Below are 24,035 nucleotides of genomic sequence, written 5' to 3' on the forward strand. Positions count from 1 at the left end.
GGGTCTTGCTGTCATCTGGAATATGCCGCGTTAAAGAGAAGACAGCAAGCCTGATTTTGATATGCAAATGTTACAGATATAACTCCCCTAGATGTTAGTTGTGGAAAATGCTGATCCAAGAAAAAAGGGGAAAAAACCCTTTAACAAGGCATGAGGGTAATTCAAAGCCAAGTACTTTTAAACAGCACTTAACAAGTCCCTAGAGCCTACTCAACAGCGGGCCACCCCAGAAGTGCCATCTTCTGCCCCTCAACAGCTTGAAAAAGTAGTAATTGCAAAGCCATTTGCATTTTTCTTCTCAAGTTGTCCACGTTCATCATTCAGCAAGGCAGGAAAAAAAGCAAGCGGCACCGCGGAGGGAACCCTCCCCAGACATGTCAGCAGCACGGCGGGCCCGCATCCCCACGCCCTGCTCCAGCACCTTCGCCAGCTCTTGTTTTTTACATTTCGCTCCTAATTATGTTGCATCTATTGCCATACACTTAATTAGCTGCATTAATGTGATTTCTTTTCACATAGTCAAGCAATTAAGAGCTATGATTGAGTTTCATTCAATTAGCCTCAACAAACATGCTAATTGATGTCCCAGATGCAAATGAGGTGCAATGAGAGAAACCTGCTAGCAATTGAGAGCTGTGTCGGGGAGACCCAGAGCTCTGGGCTGCTGACAGAACCCGGCTCAACATGGCAACCTGCTCTGTGGATAGGGAGCGGGGTGCCTTGGTGACCCCATGGGGGTGAGCTCAGCACCACATCACATTGCCACCAACCCTCACCACCATGGCTGGCAGCAGCACAAGCAGGGAAGCACTCAGCATCTTCCTACAGCTCGGCACTACGGATCACGGTCTCTGTATCCCAGGCCTGTAGGAGGCTGCCATCTTATCTCCCAGCCTGTAAAACACTGCACAGGTGATGGCCTACAGTTATCAGCGACTGGCAACTTCATCTTAGTCAGCTGTGGGGCAATGCTGCTGCTCCACGTTAAGGATGGAATGCATCAATCAATCAATAACCCCTAAAAATACACTCGCTATATTGATTCTCATTGCTTTTCATCCCCAGGTTACTGTTAGCGGTTTGCTCAAATACTGGCTTGCTGAGGTGTTAATTTGACTACTCAAGGCCATTGACCATTATCTTTAGGACTAAATAAACTGTTAAAATATCACCGAAAGTCATAAAAGCTGCATTGACTGAAGATAACACAAAATATTATCTGACGGCGCTACAAAATGAATTGCCTTGAGTAAGAAAGAATGATATGCCATGACACAGAAGAATGTAAAGTACTTTAGTTCTGGTCTTAATACAGCTTTCCATTTACAACAGCAGAAATTGATTTAGCCAAGTCAATGAATAGAAGCCTTTCAGACATCCAAAGGGAGCAAACAGGTATTACATTTGCTGAACAGACATACCAAAAATAAACACTGCTATGGAGTTGTCCTGTTTGCACTGCCAGTGGCTGTTAAAGTAGCTGCCGTGCATTGAAATGGCTTCTGATTGCCCAAGAAAAACTCTCCACCATCAATGCAAGCTAAAACTTGGCTACGTGATGTACCCAGCTAGCCGCCCACCTTCTCCCAGTCAAGAAAAGGGAGGAGCTGCCCCTTTCTCAGGGAAGAAAGGATGCACAGACCAGATGAAGGAAAGGCAGATGGAAGCATGAGGAAGCTGGGACTCAAACTCAACCCCATCCAAGTCTACCACGTTGACCTCAATACTTTACAAAAGGACATCAGAGCATGCAACAGCATGGCTCCTCCCCAGAATGAGCCTCAAGTTACTTTAAATACATGGCTCACATTAGGATGTAACACTTGATATCAAAGTACAAGAATCTTCAGATGGCTTTAATACAAGAGACAGTCCGAACAATCACAAGGTTTGGAAGGGACCCCTGGAGATCATTTAGTCCTGTATTTCAACCATAAAGCATTTCATTGTCAGTGTACTGAGAGCAAGAATACTGAATTTCTGAATACAGTACTTACCAGTACTCTGAAGATTAAGTACCCCATATTTTTTTCTGTGGGGCTGTATCAAGTGGGAGCAGAAGTCCCCCAGTTCTTTAGAGTAGGTATTATTTTCTCGATGCACACAACTACAAAACACCTTTCAGGATACCACAAAACAAGGACCTGAAGAGTAAGAGCTGAACCATTTTACTCAGGCAGGATTCTCCTGCACCAAAACACCCCTGCACCTCTTCTTCCTGGCCAAGGAACCTCACCAAGAAGACAGAAGGATCAACTGCAGAAACTAGGACCTCTTCTGGCTGGGCTCAGTAAATGGAGCTACCTTGCAGTGAAACCCCTTTCACTGGAGTTGTATTTCTGCATCCTGGCACTACGTGAACATGACTCAAAGTTCACCTCTAATCTCAGGCTTGTCCTGTGTCAGAACATTAACTTGTTTTATAAGAATCTCCTGGGGAGCCTCAACATACCTGTCCCATTGCCACAGTTTTCCAGTGCATGATGTACCAAATGAGACCCCCTCCTAGAAGAGTATTTGAGTGATACCAAAGAAAGAATATAACACTTTTTTCTCCTTTTGAGTTATTAAAATAACAAGCCTGTTTTTGCAATGCTAGGAACTGGTCCAACTGGATAGAAAACTAGAAATTCCTCCTCCAATCTGCCACTGCTTTACACCGACATGAGAAAAAACAGTTCCCATCCTTCAGTTGCAGAACACAGTCCCAAGCTTTAAGTGTCCTGAGGCTGAGATACTCTGAGGACTTCCTGATCAGAGGCAGAACAAAACAAGCGACCCATGCTTTTGGAAAATAAACTTTATGTTTGCATCCCTGAAAGTCTGAGGGTAGCATGCATTTTGCACTCAGTTTTGTGCATGGAGGGTAAGCAGCAAACCAAACAACCCATTGTTCACCACCATCAGAAACAACTGCCTGGGAAAACAAAAACCCGAGCTCTTCCTCCAGCCCAGAGCCAACCCCAAAGTGCAGGCAGACCGGCTGAGGGCTGAAGCCCTCACTTCTGTGCGTGTGTGCAGGGCAGTCAGACATTTTTATTGCAAAATGCTGTCTGGAAAAGATGCAAAACAAAATTGCTAAACTGCAAAAAGAAGAAAAAGAGGGAAGGGGGAGGGGGGGGGGAAACAAAAGGCCCCCTTCCCTTTGCTTATTGAGTTCAAAGGCATAACATGCAGCACCCTGCAGCAAATGGGAAGCTACACTAATTTTAAAGCCATAAAACGCTATAAAGTGCCCTGCGGGGCAGGACTACACTGAAGCTAGTTGCACCTAAATAAGACATGGTTCATTTACTTCGCAGCTTAGCCTAATGTAATCATCAGTGGATTTCTAGCCTAGAGTTGTAACAGGCAAATAGCCGATAGTGCGGAGGCGACACTCCCAGCCATTGAGGGGCCTCAGCTAGATTGCTGTTGATTAGAAAATTTTTCAGTTTTGACAAGCACTTAATGAACATAAATCGCTCCTTGATTGGTTTCCATTTGGGGCCACAGGCACACCTAAGAAGAAACAAAAGTCTCCCAAAGTCCTCTCCTCACCTTCCCCGCATGGATCGCAGCAACAAACCTATCTGATCTGGTTATGAGCCACAGTAGAATACACTCATCAGATTCTCCTGCTAATGTAGCCATCCTCTCCTCGTGCACATTAAACACGGGCATAACATCATTCTGCTGCAGAATACATAGTTAGGCTTAAGAAAAACAATGAAATGTCATTTTCTGAGAAGAGCACAGAAATGAGAATGCACTCTGGAAAACGCTGATCACTAAAGCACTTGTCCTGACAAAAAGAAGGTCATCTTGAATCTCTTCTGTTCAAATCGGGAGTCGAGCACATTGCACTTCAGTAATAAAAAGCATTGACTGTATGGATACTGCAATATCAATTGGTCCAATCAGCCAGCTAGGGGCAGCAGCAACACTTCCAACACAGATGCAGATTCAGAAAAAAACTTAGCTTTTTACTTTTTAGTGGAGTGCTCATTGTCATGAAACATTAACAAAACTCTGCCCTCATTCAGGCTTTGTACCAAGAACTGCTGTAAGAGACAAATCAGAGTGTTACCATCAGGAGTAATTTATGAGGCATTTATATCCACAGCAGTTAGCTCTGCTGGACAGGAAGCTCTAATTTTATAAAACCTCGTGATTAATTAATAGCTTGGCTTTTGCCATTTGTTTGCAACTCATTCAGATAAAGTTTTTCCTCGCTTGTTTGCTTTTCTTGGTTTTGGAGGTGGGAGGAGAGCAGCGGGATTAAGCACGACAGTGAAATAAATACACGCTTGCTGCACTACTGCAAGCTTGCACAGCTCTGCAAGTAGCAGCACTGTGTTTGCTACTTGTCGTGCCCTCTGAAATGAATGGACTTAAGGAAAAGTGCTTCATACTCTCCTTGTTTGTGCATTTACTGACCTGTGAATGTCTGTAATGAATCACAGATGTGATTATGAGAAGTTGCTCTGAACAACCAGCCTTCCCCTCTTTTAGAGCAGTCAGAAATTGCATATTCCAGGATTATTTCACACTGCTGACCATCCCTAACTAGTTTTATTCTCACTGAAGACAATGATGCAATGGCATTTCCAAGCAAGACTATTTCTAGATCAAGAGGACACAAAGCCGGGGGGTCAGAATAATTTGCCTTGACAGCTATCCCCAATTATACATCTCACTTAAGGACTGCAAACACATTCCAGCTTGTATTTTTTACTTCCCACATTTATAAATTTTCTCCCAAACTTGAAAGAAAAGAGTTTTCCAGGAGGCTACAAAGTAAAGTCACAACCTCTAAGTGTTACGGGTATGCCCTGATCTGCAAGCAAACCCCCTACTTTCAATTTGTTCAGGAAAAGTAAGGACTAAACATGGTGAGAAACTACAAGATACCTACACACAGGGCATTTTCATCTGCCTTCTATTTCCCACCAAGTTACTCTTCCTTAAGGAAGTGTCCAAGCAAGGATGCTCTACCAAAAGGCCAGGGCCCACCCCAAGGCTACAAAGCTTTTTGCAAGCCACAGAGCTGGGCCTGGGTTACACCAACTTCTAGGAAGACATGTCCTTACAGCACACTGTTGGAGCCCTTGTGCCGAGTACAGCCTATTTGCCAGGCTGAAATTTCTTTTGTTTAATTTAGGTATGTTCACTTCATCTCATTGCAAAAAGCCACTAATGTGACCTTTGAGGCAGTGTACGTGGGCTGCCCTCCCGGTCAGCACTGCTACAAGGAGTTTTGAAGCTGTGGCTACTGTCAGACTAATGGAGCAGAATTACATGTGTGAATTCACATACCTCTCACGGAGATGAAGGAGAGATTTCCCCCTCAATTCAACACCCCCCCAGCACTTCCCCCCCCAAATAAGAAAGGGGCAGTGATGATGATGAGGACATAACAGCAGAAAATGGACATCCACGGCTAAAGCTTTGTCATCTACTGACCTGTGGCACGGTGGCAACTGTCTGGGACACAGACAGTGGTGAAACACCATCTATTCATCAGGATGAGGCTTAGATAAAGAAGCCGAATGCAGCACTGCCCAGCAGGTATCCTGGCGAATACATTTCAGGAGCCCTTACGCATGGCATTCTGCCATTAAAAGCCAAGAGATGCCTAGACAAATTCCCATGGGTCCCTTCGGGTAGGCTGACACTGAATTTGTCAGCCAGAATTTTAGTCATCCACTCAATGGCTATACTCCAGAAGTGTATGATGAATAGGTAGCTATGGTGAACTTTGAAGCCTGCGGGTCAAAGTTCTCTCTCATTATCCCCACCATTTTCTATTGGTACAGCTCCTCTGCATCCCAAGGGAAGGGAAGGTTTAAGGCTCTTGAAGAAAACCTGACATGACCAAGTCAGGAAACAGTAGGGTGCTTATGTACATATATTTTCTTTCCCCATTCTTCTCTTCCCCCACTTTCTTAAGAAGAAGGAATACGAATTTAGCTATTGTGTAAAATGTCAACCTGGCAGCATCCGTAGTTACTTATTTAGCGGACACAATGCAACGCTCATTTCAACACACTGTGCTGCCAAGCAGGCCTGACCCTTCCACAGATACCTCCTCTGTAAGTAGGGATACTAGTTTGATTTTCACACCCCACCCCAAATCCTTCCATTTTGCAGCCAATCCTTTATTCCAGGAGGACAACAGTAGTGATTTCTGCAACACAGACTATTTGTCGTCTTAAAAGCCAATGCCTTCGTGCACGATGTGCTGTGGAAACACACCCAATAGCCAATAGAAAACTGACACGCTGTTGGCCAAGTCTCAAGCGATATCTAAACACAGTGCCCACTAACAGCTATTACATATTGTAAAAGCTTCTTCCAAAGGTGGGGTTCAGTAAAATTCTGTGTTCTGCCTCAAGCTATGATTTAGAAAGATTAAATTGCCTTTTATATTTAATGCTTCCTACCACCACTAGAGGCCAGACCACCACTCACTTCATGGATTTTCAACTGCCAAACGTTGTACAACCAACATCACCTGCAGACCTGAAATAATGCCTATCTATCCAACAGGTGAGATTAGCACCACGTATCTTCACAAGATCAGATGGCTGGCTGGCTAAGGAAAGTTAGGATGGCTAACTCTCCTATTTTATCCTATCTGATGGAAGGATGGTAGGAAAAAAGGTCTTATTTTTCAAAAGGCAACATAAAGATCACCACAGCAAACAGTAATGCAACCACAGCATAAGAAATTCATCAGCTTATTGAGTTTGGGGTGAACAAATGAAACAAGTAGAGAGAGCTCAGCAAAATCTAGCAAAAGCAAGCAAAAGCACCTCATCAGAGTCTTGTGTGAGGAAAACCAATCGCTGAGCAACCTCCAAGCAAAAACTCTTGACTTTTGTGCTCTGTTACCCGCAAAGCTTTGCACAAGTTGTACTGGGAGCCCAACTGACTTGGAGCATCTGGTCCTACCTCTTCGTCCCACTGCAGTTTGCACAGGATAGGGAAAATACTACTTGTGTTCCCAGCCCCAGCAGAGGAGGCTGACAGAGAAGCAGTAAGGTGATACCAAGACAAAATAGCCAGGTCAGCCCTCCATTGTTTTTCAGGTGGAGGCTTCTGAGTCATAAGGACATGTCAAAGCAAGCACCAACACTATGAGGAGCTGCAAGGTGCACAAGTGAAATTTGCTAACTGATGGCTGTACAAAATGCCCAATGCACAAAGAATGCTCTGCAGGGTATATTAACAACAGCTATCTGACACAAAGTAGTTCATTGGCAGTAATGAAACGCGCTCAAGTTGCAGTGACTCTTGGAAGGCTAAAATCAATAGAATTAAAACATTAAAATGCATCGTTTATAATACAAATCACATCACAGGAAGATTTTAACATGAATGAACAGATATTCCTAGAGAGTGAGTTCAGCATGGGTGTCTGCAGAAGACTCAGAACAAACAGTAGGCTGTCCCCAGCAGCTTCCTGCCAGCTAGGAGCTGTGTACGGTCTCCCACTGCTACCCACCAAAACACAGCCCAGAGAAAAACTGATCTAAGAAAGGTCTGAGCAAATGGAAATACAGAGACATCTACCTTTTTCTTGGGAGTGTGTGTGTGTGTGGGGGGGGCACAGTGGGGGATAGAGGGAAACAATTACAGGCTAGTAATTACTTCTTCTTTAAATGGATTCTCTCTAATCTCCAATGGATTTACCTCTAATCTCAAAGTAATTACCTCTAATCTCAATGGATTCTCACTCAGGGGAAGACTAAGCAGCTCCAGTGAAGCCTAGAGAGAAGTACTCTATTGTCTGCGAGAAGCAATGAAAAACTAACATATGTTCCCAGGAAGCTCAGGAACAATAGAGCACTTAGAGAGCACTGAGGGGATGTGGGTGCAGACAAGGCAGCCTGTCTGCTCCCTGCTCTGCCCTGGAGTGGCCATCACAGCCTCAAGGGAGCACATCTGGGGGGATCCACTGTGGGCTACCTCAAAAGCACGCAGTGTCCGTGCTGCCAGCAATACCCATATGAGATTCAGATATTTTAGGGTTGCTTCTCAGCAGCATTCCTTCAATTTAAACAGGGTAAGAATGGCTAAAACGGACAGACAGTCCTGTCCAGGTTTGTGAAAGGGAGAAAAGAGAAACTCAACAATAAATTGCCCTGGACTACACAAGTAGAGGGACGACATTTCAGATGGGAAGAAGCAATTGCTTGAATTGCTTGTTGTGTCACTTATTAATTTTTAGGAGATATGGAAATAACACAAGAAAGTATAACAAAGCAGTATCACTGCAAGGAGTGAGACTGAATTCTTGCAGTGAGCCAGAGAAAATCCCAATATTCATCCCTGAGGAAACAGGGAGTCAGTGCAAGCACAGCATCAGCACAGTCACTCTCCGGAGACATCATCTATCTAAAGCAGAAGCTTTCTGACAGACCCACACATACAAACCCAAGAACGTACCCACAGAAACCCATCCATTCAAAACGCTGAATTTTACTCCTTACTGAAAAAAGATAAGATAAAATAAAATAGCTTAGGAACAAAAAATGATAACAATAGGTGTCAAAAGGCCCTAAAATGTTACACCTCGTCACCCTCTGATTTCTGTAGGGGATGAAGTGATGGAATATAAGACCTGGGACAATCCCAAAGCTCTTGGTGAGCTCTGACAAATCCCTCCTCCTGCTGGCATGGCTGGGACTCAAGGGCTGAGCTAGTCTTGAATCACCTGTGCTCCTAAACTAAACCCATGGATGGTGTTCTACACACAAACAGACAGACATTATCCCTGGGCAGAGACAACAACAGAGATCTTAATGTGAAAATGCTCTATGGCACATCTTAATAGCCATGCCATTTTCAAAAGGCTGTTCAGAATTACTTTCTGAATAAACCACAACCACTGAGCACTAACAAAGATGCCAGAGACCGTACTCAGTCTTAACTACGTCTAGGACGTCTTTCCTTTCTTAATTGACAGCAAGTCCATAAAGACATCAGCACAAAATAAAGGCTTAAACAGGGCATGCAGAGGAACTGGACTGTATGCATAGGGCTTCAATGCAGAATTTGATTTCCAATTACACAGTTTTCAGGGGATGGGAATGGAATAAAGTGAAAGAACTTCCTCCACCAAACTGGGCTCGACAAAAACATGCCCAGATGAACTTGCTAACACCACTTCACCAGAGCAGGACAGCTGTTGAAGATACAGAGAGTATGGAGTACTTACATGTAAACTAGGATGATAGGTCAGCACACCGTTGTCGCACAGCGTCACATATTTCTTCTTCCATTCTTTATTCAATGACTTGCCACTTCGCTTTAGCAGCATACCCTGTTGGAGGAAGAAAAAGCATTAAATACTATTTTGCCATCGCATCCCTATTTAATAATCAGAAAAGAGCTAAATCCTTGTGTGTTCAACATTCCTCAGGTAGGCAGGTTTTAACATGACAAGATGCCTCCCTGTTCCATAAATCGTATTCAATCCACACATTGGTGATGAATTGCAACCATCAGTATTTAAAAGTCATCATTGTGTTTAAACAGACAAGGACTATGAGCGTGTACCAAACTGTTCTGAGCTTAACAACAGAAATTTACTCAGAAAAGCAAAATGCAACTTCTTATACTACAAAGTGATGGTAAACCAAACCACGCTTTAACAGTCCGCGCTTCTACTGCCACAGGAAGCACTCTGACAGACCAGGTTTGAATAAAAGCCTTCACTTACATCTGTTCCATATATGCACATCCCAACGCCAAGTGGACAAGGGGCTCTTCTATGCCTTTGCACAATGAGAACTCTCCCCAAGCACATTTTTCCCTCCCTCTGTGCCAGTTGCTGCAAGTTTTGGCTGAAGTCCCTTGCCACAGCCCATAAGGGCCAATAACTCTCCTTCTGCAACCACAGAGATGATCCTGAAAGGAAATCAAAGTTCACAACTGCCTGTTTCTGAACACATGCTTGGAATAGAACTTCGGTGAGCAGCCCTTGTCAACTCAAAGCGATCTGCGGACAGGACTGTAAATAAAAGCCTGTGTCAGAGGACTGAATTACAAACCTCTACCTTTCTGACCATCCGGGGGTCAGCTTCCTTTTTGTGTGCCGTTCTTTGCTACATTTAGGTGGCTCAACCTCAAACTTTTACAAAACAGAGCAGGGCTTCTGAAAACGGTTTCTCACAAAAGCTTCTGCAAGTGTGAGTTACACATTCCAATTACCGTCCTCTCGTGCTTAGAGACGTTGTTTTCTTCCATTAAAAATGAAAGCTCGCTTCTGCCTTTGACTCCTATGTTTGTCTATAGTGGGTGATCTGTCACTTCACCTTTCCCATCTTTTAAACCTCACCTATAGCACAGTCGCTCATACTTAGGGGCACCCAATTTTAGTTATAGCTATGCTATATGGATCAAAAATTACTCTCCCAAAGCTGTTTCCCTGTGCTGGTTCTGGCACGTTTGTTCTTCAGACCTTTTAATGGGTAAAAAGCCATAAGAATCACAACCATCTTTCCTTTCTCCTTGCCTTTTTTTTCTTTCTTTCTTTTGTTTTTTGAAGTCTTGAAGAAAGCAGAAACATACTTCACACCTTTTTACCGCTCTCAGTGCTATAAGGAAAACTTATCACTACTTATGTAATTAGGAGTTCATGCCAATTAGAAGCTCCACACATTGCAAAAGAAACCGTCTAAATGAATGGTTGCCATCCCCACTATTTGGGTGAGGACCTTTTTTGGACAATGTGTGTCTATTATTTTGCAAATAATAGAATATTTACAAAGAAAATTCAAAATCATTTTTGCTACATGGTGATTTTGTTAAGGGACATGGTTTGAAGTTGAAGGAGGGAAGGTTTAGGTTGGATATCAGGGGGAAGTTCTTTACTCACAGAGTGGTGAGGTGCTGGAACAGCTGCCCAGCTGCTGTGGATGCCCCATCTGACCCTGGAGGTGTTCAAGGCCAGCTTGGATGGGGCCCTGAGCAGCCTGGGCTGGTATTAAATAGGGAGGTTGGTGGCCCTGCATGTAGCAGGGAGTTGGAGCTTCATGATCCTTGAGGTCCCTTCCAACCCAACCATTCTGCGATTGTGTGAACTATGAAATTCTAGTTTTGGATCTAAATAAGGAACTACTTATTCAGAATGGGGTTTCCATCTTGCTTTTCAAGCACAATTTGGCGCTCTCATATAAAAAAAAAATTACTCGCTGTTAAATATGCACCATCAACCTATTTGTATCAACCTAACCCATCAGACTTCCCAATCAGTTTCTTAAGGATGCATAAGATAATATACTTTTGTATTATCTGAGAACCAAAATATATCTTCCAGTATCTGTGAACAAAAGCACTGTGAACACAAGCAGCAAACGAAGTGTTATGAAGCAGAGAAGCACATCAGCCACACTTGTTTCTTTCATCCCCCCCAAGGCCAGAGACTGCCACTTTGTCTGTGATAATTACACAGAATGGTCTGGAGAGATGCTCTTCGTATTGGAGCTTAGATCTGCTATAAATGTGCTTAGATCTGCTGTAAATGCGCTTTAACTAAACTTCAGTAAATAAATAAATTAATTAAAATGGCCTAAGTACAGCAAGAAATGCTACTCACAGAAATGAAGCACAAAAACAAAGCAGCATAAGAAAAAAGGCCTCCTATCACATTATGTCTGCCTTTAAGTTGCATCAGATCCTCTGCTTGGAAGCAGAGTTGGCCAGAAGGAACAATTTCTTCTCATAAAGAGCGGTGCTGCAGTGGCACAGCTGCCCATGGAGTGCTGGGGTCAACATCCGTGTAGGTGCTCCATAACCGTGGGGATGTGGCACTGAGGGACGTGGGCAGTGGGCATGGTGGGGTGGGCTGCAGTTGGACTGAGGGATCTGAGAGGTCTTTTCCAATGTGTGTGATTCTATGAAGCAAGACGAACCTTGGTTCCCACTGACTCTTGGTGCCTTTGGCAGGTTGGCGCACCCCAGCCCCAGCAAAAATCCCGTTTAGCCTTCCAGCGAGGCAACAAGGGATTAAAGAAATAACTCCACGTTCAAAATTCTACGTTGCTTTGTTTTGTTGAAATAATCTCTGCCTCTTATTAATTAGATAACATTATTTCTCCTAATTTGTAAGAAACCTTTGCTTACGTTCCTCCATCTGTGCTTCCAGCAGTGTCATTCAGCCCCGTGCCCCAAGATTCAACACTACAAATGTAACACCTCCGATCTGTTCAGCAACTGAGAAGAATTTAACACTTCAAATCAATTCTTACCACCTTCTCTCCAAAGCTGCCATTCTGACTCTCATGGAGGAACGCTTCTCCTAACAGCCAGTGCTGCATTTCTAACAAATGACAAGAAACATGCTCAAGTAGAGAGCTCAAACTTCACTCCTTGACTTTTCATAGCGAATGGCACCGCTCTACAAAGAAAACAGAGAACTGCCCATATGTATGGCAGCCTCTTTATTAGTAATGTGTACGCTACGTCTAGTCCCAGGAGGTCATTGCAAGCCAAAAGCAATGTTAAGTGTACAAGCTTTAAATAACTTACAAAGTTAATGTAATGAATGTAAGTGTTATCTGAAATCCATCACTCAGTGGCTTGCTGTAGCCTCAAGCTGTGATAAAACACCACTCATAAATTTATATTAAAACTCTGTTCAATAGCAATTATTTACCAACAAAGATTTATTGATTGCATTTGCTGTTAGAGACTGGGGCCCTAACTGAGTCAATCAGCTCACGTTGTTGAGCTTCAGGGCACCAGGAGAAGTTGCAGACTGCCGTCAGGCTCTGCAGCCAGATCATTACTGGGACTACAAGCAGCTAATGAAGGGCCCCCAGCGTGGGATCACTTGCACTGGTGGCACCAGACCACTGGTCAGGGGACCACTGCATGTAGCACACCCACGTTACCTGGATGTGGGGTGAGCAGCTACATCTCAGTGCCTCAAATACCTCCTCTACGAGATGCAAACCTTGCTTACAAACAGAGGCGAATGGGGAAACGATTTGGCATTTGCTCCATGGGAATATCTTTTTAAGCAGCAAATTATCAGCATTTAAAAGTGACCTCTCAAGGTTGTATCACACTGCATCAAAGATGCTGGCAAGGGAGCCTGCAGAACCAATACTAGTGGGCAAAAACCTCCTTTGCGTTCCCTGCTGTGCTCCATTGCGTTTCTCTAACTTCCCCATGTATTCTGGATTTCCCAGGGGCCACAAGAAATGAAAAATGTTTCACAAACATTTGTGTTGTGTTTAACTGACTGCAGGTCTGCTCTGCATTGGCTCCAGCCACAGCATGTGACTTTATTCCATGACTTTAAGGAGGTTTTGGTACATCTGACTTTTCCCGGCACGCCAAGTCGCAATGTTAGGACTCTCTATTAGTCTGTAGGCACAGTCAAGATTGTACCTGCTGCAAAAGAGCAATACTTACATCTCTATTCTCTTGTGGGAACTTCATAGCACTGCCACCGCTGAGGTACAAGCATCATACAGTCTAATTTTTTCCTCCTTAATTTTAAGCCAACCCCATACTGTTACCCTGATGCTGTTTTGACAGAATGAAATATGTAATCTTGCACTTAATCATCAACAGCATCAATTCTTCATTTTCCACTCAGTGCGATGAATTTTCTACATGAATTTTCTATCATTTGCATCGCATTCGCAGAAGGAAAAAAATAACACACGTCATATAAAACAACATCCTCACCCAAACGATTGGGTTAGCAACCACTCATAGTCAGGATCACAAGCAATGGCTACATATGAATTCTGCTCAATAAAGCACTCCTTGTGAATTACTTAACACCATAAACAAATGCTGGCAAATCACTCAGGTTCGCATCACTAACCAACACTATCAGCCAGTTGGAAGCACTGGGGCCAACGTAGCTTGCCCTAAAACACAAAATTATTTCTTACCTGATAATTATTGCTTCTAGAATATTTCACTTCAGCAGCTTCGGAGTCTCAAAGCTCATCCTCCACCATACAACTGGCACCAGCTCAAATACCTGCACACTACAGATGCAAGATGGCAGTAACTGCTGCCCTTTCCAACAACGTGGATATGCAACCAAATCTCTGGGATACAAATGTACTTGGAATCCTTATGTCGGAAAGCAACAGTTCTTTGTTCCTTTCTTGGTTTCCCAGATTTAAGTCTTCTTTTCCCAGGCATTTCAGGGAAAGGTGGTTGAAACTGTTCACACTTTTATCTAAGACTGGAAACCTGTAGTAAATGTATTTTAATGGGGCAATAGGGCTCAATGGAACCGCAGCTCTGATTTGGACCAAAAGACACTACTTTTGCTGTAACTCGAAGAACATGCAGCACAGAAGTTTCCAAGCTCTTGGTACACTGTCTACTATTATAAATATAATTAAAAGCCTTTACTAAGAAAAACATCCAAATGCAGAGAGGTGAGCATTACAATTCACTGTAGTTCCATCAGTGCCAGCAAAGAATGAATTCCTCCAGGGAATCTCAGTTCTAAAGACACAAGAAACCAGGAGAAAAAGCACAATCATTATTGCCATTGTGTTTGTATTTCTAATGGCTGGTCCAGCAATGTAACCCAAAGGACTAAATCTGCTACCTGCAGGTAATGGATGAGCTCCTCCAATATGCAGCCAATTATTTTAAGGTGAAGTTTCACCCTATGGTGAAACTTATTTCCAACACAGCATGGCCAAACACTCCTAAGGACCTTGCTGAGCACAGGAAGCAACTCATCTCTCTTGCAAGCAATGGAGAAGAGATGACCACACTGCAATCCATGGACTAGAGAACACGAAGCCACCAGCTCGCATACCACACTCACCCACCTAATTTGATGAGGCAAACAGACAACCATGGAAGAGCAGTCACACCAGTGGCCAAAGAATCCGAATGGAAAGCTGAAGAACCAGCCCTGCTGTAGTACCCTGATGGAGCAATAAACACAGTGCTATTGCAGAGTATAGAGTATCCAGCAGGTCCAAAGGAATGCCTGCTTGCACGACGGATGGGAATATTAAACTCTGCAGAAAACACAAGTGTAGTACAAGCAGCATGCAATAATACTTAGACAGTGATATGTTCAGGACACATCACTTGCTCTAAACCCAGCTATCACTCTGGATGAGGCGTGCTCCTTAACAAGTCACAATATTTCCCCACCCTACAGTACACAGAAGCTCTGTTGCCTTCTAAGGTTTCTTCCATTTGCTGGACTGTGGGGAAAAAAATAAATAAACTAAAAAAATCACAGTCCTTAATAATCTCAAGTAGTTGGTTTATTAACCCCTTGGCACTGGCAGTTGTGGTTTATCCTGACACCATCATCAGTACTGATGTGCAATGCACTGCGATGCAAATCATTATCTTAGTGTGGGAGAAACCCGACAGCTGATGCCAAGGGGTCTGAGTCAGTAGTACAGCAGCCAGCAGCTCTGTTTGAACTCTTACCTCTTGCTGCAGCTCAGCATCACACGCTGTGCTCTAACGACGCCGGACACAAACAGGGTTAGCATCTACACAAATCAGCGTGTTGAAACGCTGCTACCCAGGCTAGAATTAAGGGAAATAAAACAACCTTGGGAAGGCTGTTTTAGTATGAGCACACATTAAAGCATGGCATGGCTAATTTGGAAGGAGCTCAGGGAGCAGAACCGTTCATGGCTGTACGAAACGGCTGTATGGTCAGGCGTGAGAAAGAAGCAGAACAACATTTCATTTTTGGGTTTTTTTGTTCCCCTGAAGAAACAAATGCAGAACTGGGGGGGGGGGAGGGGGCAGAATGAAATCAAAAAGGGATTCATTGTGCACACGCTGCAACTTCTGGGTACCTGGTCCAGCTCTCGTTACAGCAGCACTTCGTCTTCCTGAACCCTGAAATTCTCTTTACCATATTTTATATAAAGTAGAGCTTTGTTAGGGGGAGGGGGGGTCCATGGGAGAAAGCCATGAAAAGCTTAAAAACCAATTTTAACTTTCTATCCTGATACTATAGTGTTTCCATAGAAACATCAGGAAGACCACTTAAGAGAAGCTTTTTTTGTAGCCATGTTTGGCACCATACCCCTCCCCTGGACAACCTATTATTTCACAAATGGATGCTTTCTGCAGCTTGTTCTGTGCAGGCTCCGATGAAGGGGGGAAGAAAAAGAATACTGGATCTTTAACCAGTTCCCTTGTGGCACCCTCCCTTTTTTGTTGGTAATATTTCTGTCATTCTGCCAGGGTATATGGTACAAAGGGTTACACTTTAATTGAGCTGTCAGCATCTCCAACAATCCTATAAAACTCCGATTATGCACGGCAGGGTTAGTGACACACTTGTTATTGTGGATGCCCTATTTGCTAAACCCAAGCCCCCCCCTCACAGGTCACATAACCCACGCGACCTTCCTGTCATTAGCCGCGTCTATTCCTACCTCACCGCTGTGAAAATCACACAAGCGAAGGCTTCAAAGCCCTTGCCAGGACTGAATTCGACCAGGAGCTAATCACCCACAAATCCAGCTCAAATGGCAATAATTGGCTAAACTGCTCACCTCTCCAGAGCTCAGCAGTAATTTGGGATAATAAAGAAAAGAATTATTCAGCTAACTGCCCTGAAATGTATGCTTTGTGACCGACACACTTCACATTTTAATAATGATGGACACAAAATCCAATTTAATGCAGCATCTCCTGAATAACAAAACCAAGAACGCCATCAGAAAAAAAAAAAAAAAAAAAGTGGTGGGCTTTTTGAGTTTTTTTTTTAATACCGTGTTCCCTATCGCTGTGCAGAATAAAATCCATGCTTTGTATTGTGAAATTTTGGGACCACAAAGGTCTTCGCGAGCAGCCTCTGAAAGTCTGTGCTACAACGTGGGGTTTTGTTTGTTTGTTTGCTTGTTTTTAATTCCAAAGGAGTGCCCTGCATTGAAAAACATAATATTATGGAGTGGTTACACCTCTGGTTCTCGGTCCTTTGTTGGGGAAGATAAAAATACTCTTTGTCCTATGGGAGAAGTGCACCTTCTCCCTTCTCCTTAACAGCATTGCATTTCCCAATGTCTCATTTTCCCTTGCTTTTACACCCTGTCCTCTCCTCACAGGATCCTTGGCATCGCTCACCTCTTGCTGGGCAGGCAGTGATGCTCCTTGCAGGCTGCTTCATGATGTGGCCACTACTGCAGGCCTGGCTGAGGTGGTTCAAGGGCACTAAGATCCTCCATCACTCTTCCTTCCACCCACCTGAAATGTTTTTCCCTCATATGCCTCCCAAAAGCAGAGAGAAATACATGTGTGTGCGCATGAGCATGCACATATCCACATGCTTCACTCAGAGGAATGGCAATGAAGACGGCTCCTTCAGAGACGCAGTTAATATGTTAGATAATTGGTATCCTCTCATCATTACAGCAGGCAAAACACTACGAAAGCCAGTGAGAAAACGTTCCTTTAAGTGACTCACTTGATACTGCTAATGGAAATTGTGCTAACTGAATCCTCATCTCCCAGACACAGAGCTGCGGATCCTGAAGAGTTACAGAACGTGCTCCTAATTCTGGAAGCACATCAGCGATGTTCTTGCTCCATACCAGGCATGTTTCCATGCTGGCCGCAGAGAAAGTGGGATTCAGAGGAGAAGACCTGGCAGTGCCTTTGCATGCTAACTGCCAAATGGATCTCAATCTACCACAAGGATAGCTTCAGGAAGTAGATTTTTATGTAACTTAAACACATATGCAATCTTTTTTTTTCCCCTCTATCCAATGGATTCCTGTATAGTTTTTAATGTTTTATGAGGAACAAATTTAAAGCCTACCATACCCCACACTGAGATGGCCAAGCTGGATATGTAGGGGCTGTCCTGATGTTTAGGAGGACATGGGAGGAAGAGTGAAGGAACCAACTTGTGAACATCCAGATGTCCATGCCTACCATGAAGAACCCAGCCTATGATGGACATTATGAACCACCAACCATCACTAGCATTCACTTGAACACTTCAAAACACCTGCACTCTCAGTTCTCTCTCAGGAGAGAGGAAAAAAGCCTTCAGATAAAAGCAGGATATCCCAAGACACAAATGAGCAACCGTATAACATGGCCGCCACAGACGCATTTGATCACTTCTTCCTTCCCACATGAACCAAGCTTAACATTAATCAACGTAATTTCAAAATAAAGAATTCTGTTATTGTGTCAAAGTTAAGAATTCTAATATTGTTTTAATGTTAAAATCACTCTGGATATAATACTTCCTATGCAGTATATTTCATGCCTCATTTACTTTAACAGATATTAAGCTTCAGTCAACAATTAACTACTGACACTTTTTCTTCTAAACCAAGACGATCCAGCAAATAAACTCAGGCACAACTTGTATTTATTACATCAATGCTAATTCAGCACTGCCAGTTTATTTTCCTTGTAGTGTTCATCCATTCTTGAGAAGAAGATATTCATCATCCCTATAATAACAAAGATGGCAATGACCAAATTCTCTTGGAAGCTTCCACACCTAGAATTTAGTCGGCATGCAGCAAGACTGGATCACATGGGATGCTCCAGATATAGCATCCTATTAGCAACAGCACAAGGCCAGCCAATGATCTACCACAAAAACACTTTTGGGAGTACATCTGGTTGAAACATTCCTGGCGCTATCAGATTTTTCACACAAAGCCCTGTAGTTGATATCAGCTCTTTCTATGCAATCTGTAATACGGAGTATGAATTGCTTCATCACACCTCAAGTATTTCATGCAATGGTCACTCAACACTTCCATGTTCCACAGTATTCAGCAGTGACAGCAGGTACAAGACTTATCCTGTGCTATATACATCTATGAATGCAGATTTAGGAGCCAATCCAAGATTACCTAAAGAAAACCAGAAGGTATATCCAAAATCAATAATATTCACTTAAAAAAATGATTCACACAGCATTTTTTTCCTGCAAGAAGAGCTGCTGAATACGTGTTGATCACTCAACTTTAAGCATGTACACACCATCATTACTATTTTAGTTTCACAAGCAACCGAGATCTAGAAGATCACACAACTGAACTGCTCTCCTTCAGAGGTTATTATTGTTCTAAGATGAGTATCTGAAAACCAGCCAGCTGGCAGGTGATACAGAAGAAAACCACGTTAACAAAAGGCGATTTATAAAGATCATTTATGGATTTCTGTGCATGGTTACTGGACTGCAGGCTACGTGTAACATGCTGGAAATGTTATCCCTCTGTTATTTGGGTAAGCAATCAGCTACCAACAAGACTAATTTTTAACCACCTTATCCAGCTTCCTGTAGATAAAGAATGCATTTGTAAAGAAAAAGATTGTATAAATAAAAATGCAAGGTACACAGAGTGCCGCTAATGGGATTTGACGCTGGCTTTAATTTTAATGAAGAAAGTTGCCAGTAGCAACAAAACTGTCAGCAGCAGCCAAGCACCATTAATAAAGACCCAGACAACATTAGTGGCACGGCAACAGTACAAAAGGTTCCCCCCGGTTCATGCTGTGCTAAATTGGCTGCCCAATTTTTCTTAAGTGTCCATACTATTTAGAAGACTATTTATTAATTTTTGTCATCCATTGTCAGTTGACAGGCCATCATTTTGCATCCCGAATTTTAGATGAAAACTAATTGAAAAGCCTGGCAGTATTTATGAGGGGTATTATTTGTCAATTATGGCCGCTGCTGATAGTTGGTACTACCAACTCCAACACGCCGTGCTTCGGTATGTCGGATGGACTGTTTCTTCTGCATTTCAATGCTAGTTCTACACAAGTGACAAAAAACAACGATCGAATCAGTTTAGAAAACTCGTTAAGGGAGAAGAGCCTGTCAGTCCCCTCCATGCATGCTGTGAGATCTCCAGTAGGGAAGAAAGCACCAAAGTCCCCCAGGAAACCACAGCTTCCTCCCCAGGGTACCTTCCTGGGAGAAAATACTCCCTTTGTTTTCCACTAACAGAACACATTTGCAAGTATGTCAATTTAAATTATCCTTGCAACTTTATCCAGACTACCTAGTGCAAAGACAAACTTCTGCTGTCTCGTAGCTGACTTCCTTAAACAGCCTCGTTGAAAGTCTGAATGCCTCAAAGGCACTCAGAACAATCCGCAGCTGTAAGGTGGAGTGGTTACATCTCAGGTCCAGTCATCCCAACTTTTGCCTTATTATCTCAAGTTTGCTGTTGAAAAGAAGTTTGGAAAACCTTTCAACGTTTGAAAACTTCCACCGCTGTCTCTTTCACAGCTCAGAAGAATACCTGGATTCTATCTAGAGCTTTAGAAAACTGTACCCACAACAGCAGAAACCTGTCTGCTACCAACAGGGCAGTGCAGCCCTCCAGTAGAGTAGGACTGTGTGCACTGGGGAACTGCTACCCTCCCTATTTGCATTGGTGCATCATTTCAGGAAGAAGATGTTCATTTACACTCTTGACTGTTTTACCCAATCATGCAGAAACATCTTCCTATCTGCCAAATATTACGACTAAACACAGCACAGAAGCAATGGTCACAGACTGCTATCAGGAATTAGACCAACAACAGAAAGGAAAATACTTGTTTGAAAACAGCAAAGCCATAAGCAGTTCCTCCATCCATCCATCTCAAGGCCTCATTTTCTCTGCTTTCTTTGTAGTTTTGCTTTTCAAGCACCACAAGGTTTTGAAGCTTCACTGGAGTGTATCACCACAGTACTCCATTGAACAAATGACAGAGTGATGCACAACAGGCATCAGGGTTCTAGATGTACCTGAGAACAGACTGCCTTTAAGTGCAGATTAACCAGTGCACTTCCTACAAAATTAAGTGCCACATCACTGGGACAAGATGAATTCTGGGAGGGGTGGCATTAAACATTTTCCAAAGAACAAAGAATGCTGTTTTCCCTCACCAGAAGCAACTAAGCCTCACATTGAGCTGATCTACTGCACATCCAATCTCCTCTGACTGCACAGTAAAGGGATGGTAGAGAAGAACACACTGCATGGAGCTTTGAGCAACCTGATCTAGTTAAAGATACCCCTGCCCATGGCAGAGGGTTTAGGCTAGGTATTAATCCCAGCCAACACAAACCATGGCCCTATTCTGCACGCTCTATTCCAAACAAAAGACTTCCAACAACAAGATGCATATTAACGCAGCATTGCTATTAGTCACTCAAATTTAAAACAAAATGTGTTGTTTACTCCTGCCCTCATCAGTCTCCTAAAGTTGAAAGTAACACAAGCTCAGCTACCCTTCTGCATGAGATAACACAATACAAAGTATCTGTATTGGTTCTTCATTTGAAATACAAATTCTCAGACTTGAAAAATAAAAATGGAGCATTTCTTGCATTACACAGATGACCTTCATCTTCCTCTGGTGTACTCGTGCTATGTCCTTCACAAATATAAAACACACCTGAATGCCTCCATGGGGATGAGAAGGCACTTAGCTCCATTCAATTCACTTTAAGCCACAAGATTCACACCCACCCTTGTTGGCCAAAGCACTTTGGTCAGGCATTTCAGCACCCTGTCCTAATAAATGTCGTCATGGTGAAAAAATGATGTTTCTGATTGGAATTTCCCATGACGACTCACGTCAAAAGTCATAATTCAGGTAACTGCTTCCTTTACTCCTCCACTTGATCAGTTAGCAGGGGGGTACACAAAACTTGGCTTTCCCCTGTGTAACTGTGGTGCTTCACAAACCACAAGCGCTGCAGTGCTACTGCAAGGCATGCAAGGACAACCACTCTGCTATTATTCCAAGATGGAACGGGTTTGTTCTGACATCGGTAACATCTCTCATGTACTTAGAACTGCCATCTTCAATGGTGGTTAACTAATATATTACTAAATTAACTTTCAAAAAGATCCTAGAGGGTTACATACGTACGGCCAGGTGAAACCTCTGGTGCTCAAGTCCACAAAGAGCTGAAGTTGAACTGAAAACAAATACTGTCACCGAAATGACAAGAAAAAGGAAAGCTGTACCAGTCTACTTGAAAATTAAGGTGACCACAGGTGAAGAATGCTTTATACAGTTTCTAAAAGATTCAACCCTACCCGACATCAAGAGACTTAGCTACATTTTCCACTGCTCCCACTCGGATTAAGAAGAAACAGCGCTCATTTGAAGCCCAAAATCAATATGAGACGGAGCGTCTTCATCTCTAATTCAAAAACTCCAGATGAAGAAGAAACCCACAGGCTTGTTCCCGAGAATTTCTCTCCTCCAGCAGGTAAACCCACCTAAAAAAAAAAACCCATCTGAAAGCCACAACCCTACTGTAAACACAGCAAGAAAGCTCCTTTTCTCCAATGAATCCATAAAGGAAGAGTGCTTTGAGGATAAATTCAGCATCCGAATGCCCTTAATCTAGCTCTACAAGCAGAGATGTGACACCTTTCACCATCTTGATGCTCTCAAGATTTGTATCTGCAGCGTGTGCCCCTACTGCAGGCAGAGCCGGTCAGCCCACTACGCAAGGGAGATAAGGTCACCAAAAGAATCAGTGCAGAATCTAATTTATTTCCCCCCGTATTGTTACGGCAAATTGCACAGCAGAAGAAGTTAAGGATTCTTTGTAGCACCCTAACTTTATGGAGGCACGCGTCGTCCTGCGCCACATCTCCCTTCTTCACCTTTTTGTTGCGATGTGTCAGCAGCACGTCAGGGCCGCGCTCAATGACTGCCCAACAGAAGCAGCTCTGCCCGCTATCAGGAGCCCAATCTGGATACACCTCCACGTCCACTCCTCCTGCTAATTCATCATCCCGTTCCCGACAGCTGGCTGATTGGGAGCTGTGCAGGACAATGCGGGCCGCGGCTGACCACCGCAAGGCTGCAGGGGGAGGGCATGGCGGGCGTGCGGGCCTGGCCTAGGCCCAAGATAAGTGCTGGCTGTCAGCACAAGGACAAAGAAGGGCAGGCCCTGGGGAGAGAAAGGAGATAAAAAAAAAAAAAAAGAAGAAGAAGAAGAAAAAAATCTCGACAACTGCTTTATCTGATGAGGGTTATGGCTAATTAATTATAAACTCAATTACCTAACCCTTACTTCAGCAGTCTCTATTCATTAAGAGATAAAAACCTGACTGACTGCTAACTTTCCCTTGCACACATGCACACACACACACACGGCACGCTCACTATGAATTTGCACACTTTAGCGCACAGCTCCTTTAAAAAGATCTCCAAAAGCATTCGTGCTTGTCAACCTTGTCCTCACAGGATGGAACATTTCTCTTTTTTTTTCCCCCTACCACCCAAAGCACCCTCCGTCGCACCATGGGAGGGCCTGGCCTCCATGCTGTGCCTTGGCATTTAAAAGCAGAAAGCAGACATTAAACAATAGGCATTACGGACATCAAAGCCCCCTTTCACAGCCAAGTTTCTGCCTCCACGGGCTTCTGATCTATTTCACATTTTAAATTGAGCTTTTAATTTTGGGTGCTAAAAGTTGGGCAGTGCAGCTTGCAGATATCAACTAAACATTATTCTCTGAAAGCTCGAAGGTAGCCAGCAAAAATGAATCCTGTTTAAGGAACGAGCTCTAAAAGCTCTTAACCAAGCTAAGGGCTGCTAATAACCCAAACTGAATTTTGCATGTAACGCATTAAAAGTTTCTGTCTCCATTCCTGTGGTGCACGGCCTTTCCTCCAGCTGAAGTTCTTGCTCCCTCAGGTTGCACTTGACACCAGCTCAAACACCTCACAGAAACAAGCCTTGCCAATAAAAGAAAGTGCCTCTTAATCTCCTTCCAAAGACTTCAGCAGACTTGTCTTTCTCACCTTTCGGAATAGACTGAGATTCTCAAATCTCACTCCGGTTGCCCTCTGCTCTAGCTTTTCCATTTGTATTTGTTATATATCTTCTTTTTACAGAGGGATTTCATATACACACACATATATCAGTACATATATGAAACAAGGTGATCACATCCATATACTACTTCACAATAACCTCTTCCAACATGTACAATAAAGGAATCCTGCCTTATGTCTGTTTCAAATTACTGTGCAGTGCATTTACAGAACTATATTTTGGTTCATTCCATGTACAGT

The 24,035-nt window shown here is 43.3% G+C and overlaps 1 protein-coding gene across 27 annotated transcripts in view; it reads right to left on the minus strand.

The window, feature by feature from the left end:
* AGAP1 (ArfGAP with GTPase domain, ankyrin repeat and PH domain 1) overlaps positions 1-24,035 on the minus strand; it is a 254,020-nt gene that overhangs the window by 97,402 nt on the left and 132,583 nt on the right. For all 27 annotated transcript variants that reach the window (XM_015867761.3, XM_085552896.1, XM_085552894.1 and 24 more), the window contains one exon: positions 9,206-9,310. In XM_015867761.3, the coding sequence (XP_015723247.1) occupies positions 9,206-9,310 (105 nt within the window). The remainder of the gene's footprint in view (positions 1-9,205; positions 9,311-24,035) is intronic.

The sequence above is a fragment of the Coturnix japonica genome, chromosome 7 (assembly GCF_054131305.1).
Source record: "Coturnix japonica strain WE chromosome 7, WE-NBRP24, whole genome shotgun sequence".
In the NCBI taxonomy this organism is placed as follows: Eukaryota; Metazoa; Chordata; class Aves; order Galliformes; family Phasianidae; genus Coturnix; species Coturnix japonica.